At 39.5% G+C, this 10,425-nt stretch overlaps 1 protein-coding gene across 1 annotated transcript in view; it reads left to right on the forward strand.

Annotated features, from left to right (window-relative positions):
• The window catches only part of LOC102812209 (ATP-binding cassette sub-family A member 3-like), a 135,009-nt gene that overhangs the window by 112,336 nt on the left and 12,248 nt on the right, over positions 1 to 10,425 (forward strand). Inside the window, exons 23-25 of the mRNA XM_006871990.1 lie at positions 3,515 to 3,699; positions 6,070 to 6,204; positions 6,391 to 6,585. Coding sequence (XP_006872052.1) covers positions 3,515 to 3,699; positions 6,070 to 6,204; positions 6,391 to 6,585 — 515 coding nt within the window. The remainder of the gene's footprint in view (positions 1 to 3,514; positions 3,700 to 6,069; positions 6,205 to 6,390; positions 6,586 to 10,425) is intronic.

The raw sequence follows: 10,425 nt of genomic DNA on the forward strand, positions 1-10,425 counted from the left end.
GACATCATGCTTGGTAAAATGGAGGGAAAGTGGAAAAGAGGAGGAAACCCAGTGAGATGGATTGGCACAGTGGTAGCAGCAATTGTAAGGATGGCACAGGATCAGGCGGTGTTTCATTCTGTAGGGCCATTATGAGTCATACTGACGCAACAGCATTTCACAACAATTAATGTTGATAACGCGCTGGACTGCAAAGTCAGTTTGAACTGCAAGGTCGGTGGTTCAAGCTCACCAGCTGCTCCTTGGAAATCCTATAACAGGGTCTCTGTGGGCCAGAACCAACTTGACGGCACTTAACAACAGCATCAATGTTGATATGAATCCATATCCACTCAGGCTTATAAACCCTACTTCTCTGGACTCCCAAACTTCCTTTCCTTTCTATCTTTTCTAATCTTTATGGATATTGCTATCAGCAATGGGTAGTATGGTGGCTCTGTGTGATAAGCACTGAACTGCAAACCACATGGTCCACGGTTCAAGCCTGCCAACTGCTCTGTGAGACAAGGATGAGGCTTTCTGCTCCTGCAAAGATTTAAAAGCCTCAGAAACCCTATGCAGGGTCGCTGTAAGTTGGAACCGATTCCATGGCACTTAACAACAACAGTTAGCAGATGACACTTAGCTCTCAGTTTACTTGCTAATGAAATGGACTATTCACTTATTGAATATTCTGAAAGGAAAACGTTGATGACATCTTGGCAGAAATGGAGACAGTAACATAAAGTAGTGAGATAAAGAACAAAACCTTGGCAACCAAGTTAATTTTCTTGTTCTTTCATTCATAAAGTTATCCCTAAATGTTTACTTCTCCATGGTATAGTCATACAATAGCACTGCTGCCCCGGGTCCCCCCCTCCCCCTGGTAGAGAATCGCCAGAGCAGACACCATAGCAGTGGTGAATTAGTTCAACGATATAGGAGAATCGCTCTCTGTACATTTGACAAATACCTCCCTTCATCCCATAATAATTTTGCAAGAATACAGAAGAGTGATGAAAAAGTTTTCTCTAAACTACATGGAGGAGTCCTGGAGTGGTGCTATAGGATAAACACTGAGCCACAAGGTCAGGTTGAACCCCAAAATCAGCACTTCAAACCCACCAGCTGCTCTTCAGAAACCCTATACAGAGTTGCTGTGAGTCAGAACCAACTCAATGGCACTTAATAAAACAACAATAAAACTACATGGAATCCAGAGATGTCTGACTACAAATGCCTCAACATGCAGCTTTTATTCCCCCAAGCATGGTTGAAGATAAACGGAACTTATCCTTGGTACACTTCCTGTAGTTAAGAGGTAGAAAGATAAGATAGAACTAGGCAGTCCCCTAGTAGGCACTTGATTAAAGCAAGAGAGTATCCACAACAGATCAGAAAGTCAGTTAGATGAGATTCAACAACCACCTACCAGGATTTCATGTATGGAAACACAACTCAGGGAAGTAGCAGGGCAGGGGAGGGCAGAAATGGGTCAGAATTGCATGTAGGCAGGCTTCATAAGGTGCTCGGATTAGGAATCAAGCTAGAGCCCTGGGAAAACAGCAGAGACCCAAGGGGTTAGGGAACTAACTCTTCAAGAAGAGTTAACTGTTGCCAAAGTGAAGCCTGCCCACCTTCTGGCCGGGCTTTATGCTACTTTTATCAAGATGGGGCAGCGTTATTGCCTAGGTTTAGAGCTGCCAGCTACTCTTGCGCTCAGAGGAAGCTGAGCTAGCACAGACGTGAAGTACCTTCTACCTGTAACCTCTAAATGAGTTCTAAAAGATTCTGTTAATACTCCCTTAGACTTCACTGTGAATAAACTTTAGTGTCCTTTCATATGTGTATGGTACACCTGAATATGCAAATGAAAATGGAAAAAGTAGAGTGCCTTTAACTATTAAAATAATATTAGGTACAGGAGGACAGGTTTCAATGGTGTTTGGGGAGAGAAGAAATACCTCAGTACCCTTATAGGAAAGTATGACCTTTTGTATAATTTTATGTTTGTCATGTTAGAGTCATTGGGTAAATAGAGTCAGAAAAACTGAATATGTGGGAAGATGAGGAGGACTTCCAACATTGATCAAGGTGGCTCAGGGACCAAAGTATCTAACCCAGCTGCTGCTCCTCGGAAAACCTATGCAAGGTCACATGAGTCAGAACCCACCTAACGGCAATTGTTAACAGCAACAACATTCTTATATGGCATGCCTCTGTTTGTATAATAAAAAGATGTAAGAATTCAACCATATTGGTCATTGTGGGTTTTGACTACAATTATAAACCTAAAAGAGACTGAAAACAGTTTTTAAACTAGGTTTAAAAGTGAGACTATTTTGATTAATTTAAGTGAACTACTAAGTCCTGGTGTGGTGCTGTAGGATAAGCACTCAACTGCAATGTCATTTTGAACCACAAGGTCAGTGGTTCAAATACACCAGCTACTCCTCAGAAACCCTACACAGGGTCACTATGAGTGGGAACTGATTCCACAGTACTTAACAACAACAACAAAGTAAGCATTAGAACTTTTGGACACAAATATCAGAAAAAGAGTATCTTGCCAAGCTTGCCATGTTTAGTTTAAACTAAAATGGAAAATCATTTTAAAGATAAAGGGCCCTCCCATGGAGTCCAAGCATAGTAATGGGAATGCAGCCTGATCTCAGGAAAAGCTGGAAGCAGCATTCTCTTTCTCATCGCCACCTCTCTCCGCACATGTCCTTAGTTTTTCTTTCTTTCTGGTGAATGCTTTTCCTAATCACCATAACTGCCTATCAGCTTATGCCTAAGACACTCAAAGAGACTGGTTCTACAATAGCAAAGTTTCAGAATGCAATTGAGAAAATCTGATCCATCCAATTCAGTTATATGCCCACCCTTAAACCAGGCATTGGGAGTGTGGGGGCTCCATAAGATAAGCACTGGACTTCGAACAAGGAAGATGGCAGCTCAACCCACCAGTCACTTCTCAGGAGAAATATAAGGCTTTCTGTTTCTATAAAAATGTAAAGTCTCAGAAACCCTACACAGAGTCGCTTGAGTCAAAACTGCTCAATGGCACTTAACAACAAAGTCAGGCATCCTGCCCAGACAGGGATCACTGGGGGTCTACTCTTGTGATCTGTGAAAGAAGAAGTTAAGGGCACTTCTCTGAGAAGTGGGAACTGTAAATTGACAGACATTATGAAAACTATTGGTATTTGGTTTAAATGTATAAACAGGATAAATGAATAAACTGCTTATGACATATGCCTGGTTACTATTCAGCTCAAAAGTAAATATATCATCAAATATATGGCATTAATATTAAGTTTACTTGATTACAATATTAACTTCTATTTACATAAACTCCAAGTCTCCCTTTTATTGACTCAAATAACATAGTCATTAAGTACTCATACCTTTGAAAATAATTTTTTAAAACAGATTAAAAAAAAACAACAACAATTCTCCCAACCCAGCATGTAAAGTGAAGGGCGTACTCCCCATGTGTTAAAATGTACACACCTCCTTTCATTTCTCCCAGACATCAAGTATGAAGAGAACTATTATGGATTTGAAGGTCATGGGATTGGAAAATACGTGACTGCCATGATTGTCACAGGCTTCCTTTTCCTCATCCTGCTTTTCATCATTGAAGTCAACCTCTTGACATTTAAATCTCTTTACTCTAATTTCTTATATGGTCACTTCCTCAAAAAGCGAAAGATGGTGAGTACCTGAACACCTAACTTAGAAACACTGGATGAAGAGTGTCTCTGATGCAGCCTTAATCCCCCTGTTGTTGTTGTTAAGTGCCATCAAGTCGGTTCTGACCCATAGCAACCCTGTATAGGGTTTCCAAGGAGTAGCTAGTGAGATTGAACCGCTGACATTGCAGTTCAAACTGACTTTGCAGTCCAGCGCATTAACCCACAGCACCAACCAGGACTTCCGAGCCACCCTACTCCTAGAAAATTACTCTGATAATGTATTTTACCATTTTTCCTGAATTGTGAGAACTCATATTCAAGACTGTCTACGGGGACTGAAGCTCAGCATCTCAGGGACAACTCGGACTACAGCCTGATTTTCTCTCCTGTAGGAGTTCCGATTACCACTGCACTGCTAACCACAAGGCTGGTGGTTCGAACACCCCAGCTCCTCCATGGAAGCCCTATACAGGGTGGCTATGAGTCAGAACTGGCTTGACAGCAACAACAGCTTCTTAAAGTCAGAAATAGCCACTCAATTTTGTTTTCATGGCTGGCAAGAACTTTTCTCTCCTCTTCTTTCAAGTGAAGCCTACGGATGGCTGGATTGAAAAAACTCTCACTTCCTTTGTGTATTATTATTTGTATTAAACATATTAAATGAAACATATTGACATTGTTGTTGTTAAGTCAGTTCTGACTCTTAGCAACCCTGAATAGGGCTTCTAAGGAGTGGCTGATGGGTTCGAACCACCAGCCTTGTGGTTCAAATCAACCTTGCAGTCCAGTGCTTATCCCATAGCACCACACCAGAATTCCTAATTAACATCCATATTAAATATCTGTATTTTTATTTAAACATTTCATTTCAAATGGAAGTCTTCCTGCAGAGCCTTTGGTCTGCAAAATTTAGGATCCTAAATTCATTTGTCATTGTTTATTGATGTCACATCATGGGAAAACTGCCTCATCCTAGGCAAGCTGGAAAAGCTGACTACCCTAAATGACTACATGCCATCTGTGATCCCAGCCAATGACATTCCAATTATCCATAGAATGATTATACAGCTCATGTTGTTGTTGTTAGGTTGTCGAGTTGGCTCTGATTCATAATGACCCCATGCACAACAGAATGAAACACTACCTGCTTCAGCACCATACTCACAATCATTGCTGTTTGAGCCGATTGTTTGCATCTTATTTTGGTGTTGTTAAGTACCATTGAGTCAGTTCCCACTCATAACCATCCTGTATAGGATTTTCAAGGAGCAGCCGGTGTGTTTGAACTGCCGACCTTGTGGTTAGCAGTCCAGTGCTGATCCTACAGAGCCACACCTGGACTTTGTATACATCTTAGAAGTGTTTTTAATTATGGACTCAAGTGTCTCTAAGACCAAATCGCCTAAGGAAGGGGCAATTCTTAAATATGTTTACACTCCAGAGCAATACTGAAATCTTAGATGCAGTTTTTTTTTTTCCAGATCATACCAAAAAAAGTGTTTTCAATATGCCTCTAGCTTTGTGTTAAATCTCTCTTCCTAGAAAAAGCAAGTAACTTTAACCATAGTTGTATGTCCTTAATTTCCAAAGCCACTTACAAACATTTATGCCAAACTAAATTCCAAATGGATCAGTGACTTAAATATAAATAAATAAATTGTAAGATTACTAAAGAAATACATGGAGAAAACCTAGAAATCACAAAGAAAATGGATGAATCCTATTAGCTATAGTTTTTTTTATTTTTGCAATGACAACAAAACTACGGAAAATTAAGTATGGGAGAGCTGAGGTGATAAGTAGGAAGCTGACCCTAAGACCTTCACAGAACCTCTGTCTCAGAAGATACGCTTCTCCTTACTTAAATCTCTAGTTTTCTAGCTCCAGCACAAATTGGGTTAGGGCCCTTAAAGGCAGGGCTACCTCTGACTTGTGTGGATCTTATGCTTTTGGGGCTTCTTCTTCATTAAAATAAATAAACATGTATGTGGGGAGCTTCAAAAAGTTCATGGAAAAATTCCATTATCTTTTAATTTCATTTTTCCATGAACTTTTTGAAGCATTTTCATATATATCTAGTATGACTTGTGTTAATATAAAGTCGAGTACAATTCAAGTTTAATTATATTATTTTTTTCTGACTAAAAATTAAAACATTTTGTGGGTCCTAGTGTGGCACTGTGGGATAAAACATTGAACCATAAGGCCGGTGGTTCAAACTTACCAGTCACTCTTCAGAAATTCCCATACAGGGTCGCTATAAATTGGAACGGACTCAATGGCACTTAACAACCACAACAGAAAACTATTGTGGGTTCTAGGCACTATGCTTAAGTCAGCTCTGCCTAAGGAACATTAACAGCCATGTCTCGGTAATATGGTAATATAGGTCCAGGTCAGTGACCAGGAATCGTTAGTGCCTGATGATCCAGATGTGCTTGATGAAAGAAACAAAGTGCTGGAGTGTCCCCCAGAGAATCTGTCATCCTTGAACAGTCCTCTGGTCCTTAAAGAACTCTTGAAGGTAAAGTCTATTGGCTCTGGCTTTTCTATCAGAGATATCACTCATTCAGTAGAGTTGATATCTTTTCCTCTACCTTTTGAGGGAGAAGACACCAGGGCTTAGAGGGTGGCTGCCCCAGAAACTATGAAGGTTTGGATGGATACTCTTCTAGACTGAAGGATTTTTGTATGCTGTATGTTTCTTTAGATATATTTTCACCAGGTGCCTGTTGTGGCAGTAAATAGGCTCACGTTTGCAGTTCAGAAAGGAGAGTGCTTTGGGATACTTGGTTTCAATGGAGCTGGGAAAAGCAGCATCTTCAAAATGTTGACTGGAGACAAAACCATCACTTCCGGGGAGGTCATAGTTGATGGCAAAAATATCGGCAAAAACATGGAAAAGGTAAGAGGCTATCCATTCACTAGAATTCAAAAGGAAGTGCTCCAACTCTTTACAACTAGGGACCCTAGTGCCTGAAGGCATCCATTGTATGTAACAAATTATCTGTTCTCCTTTGCATCCAGAAAGATACTAGATGATACTAGATTCTACCCTTGAGAGAATTGAGCAAAGGGTCCCTCAAATCATTTTCTGTATGTTTTAATTCTCTCCAAGAATCCTAGTTCGAAAGGCTGTGTAGAACTCCTTATGAAAGACAAACATTCTTTCTTCCCCAGTGGACTGTAAGCTTCTTGAGGGGAGATGAGCATCTGTGTTAGTCAAAGAAGCCACAGGGTCTATGGCAGCATAAAGCATATGCAGGACATTAGCAAGAAATGGGGAGCTTCCTTGGCGCTGAGTTATAAGTCTTAACTCTCTTACTGGTTTATGATCTTGGGCAACTAATTCTGTTGCCTCATCTGGAAATCAGGATATTGTGAGAACTCACTGGAATTAATTTTTTTAATTAGAAAAAAATCCTATCATCTTGTTGTTAAGTGTCATGTAGTCAGTTCTGATACTTAGCAACCCTAGATACAACAGAATAAAACACTGTCTGGTCCTGTGCCTTACTCACAGTCATTGCTGTGTTCGAGCCCATTGTTGTAACCATGTGTCAATCCATCTCACTGAGCGGCTTCCACGTTTGGAGTGACTCTTTACCAAGCATGATGTCCTTCCCGAAGGACTGGGCCTTTCTGAAAACATATCCAAAATATATGAGAGGAAATCGCATTTCCTCGCTTGGAAGGAGCATTCTGGCTGTACTTCTTTCTTCTAAGACAGATTTGTTCCTTCTTCTGGCAGTCCATGGTATATTCAATATTCCTCATCACCATCATAATTCAAAGGCCTCCATTTTCCTTTAGTCTTCTTTGTTCATTGTCCAGCTTTCCCATACATATGAGATGATTGGAAATACCATGTCTAGAGTCAGGTGCACCTTAGTCCTCAAAGTGACATCTTTGCTTTCAAGAAGTCTGGTTTTGGTTTTTGGTTTTTTGGTTTTGTTTTTTAACTTTTTATTGTGAATTAGGTGAAGGTTTATGGAACAGAACATCAGTTTCACATTAAACAAATCATACATTTTGTTTCATTTTAATCATTGCAATATACTCCATATGGCAATAGTGATCCCACTTCCTCCCTGTGATTTTAAGAGGTGGTTTGCAACAGTTTTGCCCAATATAATCATCACTGAATTTCTTGATTGCTGAAATCCACATTGATTGTGGATCCAAGTAAAATGAAATCTTTGACACCTTTAATCTTTTCACTTCTAGACTGAAGGATTTTTGTGAGGACTTATGTTTTCTATATTTCTAAACGAATTGGTTGATGTTTGGTAATTTCAAGAGGTTCCATACAATCAAGAACCAATGGTACTGAAGAAAGAAATCCAAGTTGCACTGAAGGCATCATTTAGAAGGCAAAGCTCCAGTAATTGATGGAATACAAACTAAATATTTCAACAAACTGATGCAGCACTGGAAGAATTAATTAGTCTATGCCAAGAAATGTGGGATACATCTACCTGATCAACCAATTGGAAAAGATCCACATTTGTGCTCATTCCAAAGAAAGGTGATCCAACAGAATGCTGAAATCATCAAACAGTATCATTAGTACCACATGCAAGTAAAATCTTGCTGAAGATAATTTAAAAGAGGTTGCAGCAATACACTGTATTTTCAGTCACCCCATAATTTCAATAACTTATGAAGACCACAGAAGAATGATGGTGTTGATGAAGAATATTGAAAGTACTATGGACTGCCAAAAAAACAAACAAATCATTGTTGGAAGAAGTACAGCCAAAATTGTTCTTACACGCAAGGAACTGAGATTTCCTCTCATATACTTTGGACATGTTGTCAGAAGGGAGCAGTTCCTGGAGAAGGGACATCATACTTGGGAAAATGCAGGGTCAGTGAATAAGAAGAAGACTCCCAATAAGATGGGTTGACACAGTGACAGAAACAATTGGTTCAAACAATTGTGAGGATGGCACAAGACTGGGCAGAATTTCATTCTGTTGTGCACAGGTTCGCGATGAGTCAGAACTGACTCAATGACACCTAACAACAACAACAAAAACAACAACATATATTCAGGTGTACTGGTGTGGTGCTGTGGGCTAATGCGTCAGACAGCAAAGTCATTTGAACTGCAAGGTCGATGGTTCAAACTCACCAGCTGCTCCTTGGAAACCCTATACAGGGTCACTTTGGGTCAGAATTGAATCGACAGCACTTAACAACAACAACAAGCCATACTATAGGCTAAAGTCTTTGATGCCCATTAATAAGTGCATTGAAGTCCTGTCAGCAAGCAAGATAGTATCATCTTCATATCACGAGCTGTTAATGAGTCTTCCTACATTCCTAATACCATGTTATCCTTTACATAGTCCAGTTTCTTAGATTATTTGCTCAGTATACAGATTGAATTGTTATGCTGTAGGATATGCACTGGACTACTAACCATAAGGGAGTCGTGGTGTGGCGCTCTGGGTTAATGCACCAGACTGCAAAGCCGTTTGAACTGCAAGGTCAGCAGTTCAAGCTCACCAGCTGCTCCTTGGAAACCCTATACAGGGTCGCTATAGATCAGAACCGACTCGACGACACTTAACAACAACAACAACAACTAACCATAAGGTCAGCAATTCAAACCCACCAATTGCTCCTTGGAAACCCTGAATAGGGTCACTGTGAGTTGGAATCAACTCGGTGGCACTTAACAACAACAATACAGATTGAATAAAGCTGTTGAAAGGATACAACTTCCACTCACACCTTTCCTGATTTTAAACCACTTGTTCTGTTTGAATGACTGCCTCTTGGTCTATGTACAGATCCCACATGAGCACAATGAAGGGTTGTGGAGTTCCTCACAATGTTATCCATAATTTGTCATGATCCACACAGGTAAATTTCCTTGCACAGTCAATAAAACACAAGTAATATTTTTCTGATATTCTCTGTTTTCAGTCAAGATCCATTTGACATAAGCAATGATATTCCTCGTTCTACATCCTCTTTTGAATCCTGTAATCTGAATTTCTGTAAGGTCCCTGTTGATGTACTGCAGCATCCATTTTTTAATTATCTTCAGTAAAATTGACTTGTGTCTGGTATTAATGATATTAATTTCCACATTCTCTTGGATCATCTTTCTTTGGAATGGGCACAAATGTGAATTTCTTCCAGTCAACTGGCCAAATTTCTTAGCATAGAGGATTGAGCCCTTTCATTATTGCATCCATTTGTTGAGACATCTCAATTGGTATTCCATCAGTTCCCAGAACTTTCGTTTTCACCAATGCCTTCAGTGCAGCTTGAACTTCCTTTAATACCATCGGTTCTTGATCATATGTTACTTTCTGAAATGGTTTAACATCAGCCGAGCCTTAGAATTTGTGTTATTTTGTACTATAAATAAGAGAAAACATAATGGCTATATAAATATGGCCAAGCATAGCCAATTACGAGGGGTTTTCAAAAAGTTCGTAGCAAATGGAATTAGAAGATAATGGAATTTTTCCATGAACTAACTCCCCCTCATACAATTGAACATTATATAAAAATTCTAGTGGAACTAAGTTTAAAACTACTGTCTCCAAATCCAAAATTTTGAAGTTTTTAAAAACTTTATTGTGTATAACAAACAATTTGCTATTGTAACAAATTTAAGTGTATAATTAAATGATACTAAGGTGCACCTGACCCAAGCCATGGTATTTTCAATAACCTCATATGCATGCAAAAGCTGGACAGTGAATAAGGAAGACCGTAGAAG

This window comes from Chrysochloris asiatica, unplaced genomic scaffold, assembly GCF_000296735.1.
Source record: "Chrysochloris asiatica unplaced genomic scaffold, ChrAsi1.0 scaffold00178, whole genome shotgun sequence".
In the NCBI taxonomy this organism is placed as follows: domain Eukaryota; kingdom Metazoa; phylum Chordata; class Mammalia; order Afrosoricida; family Chrysochloridae; genus Chrysochloris; species Chrysochloris asiatica.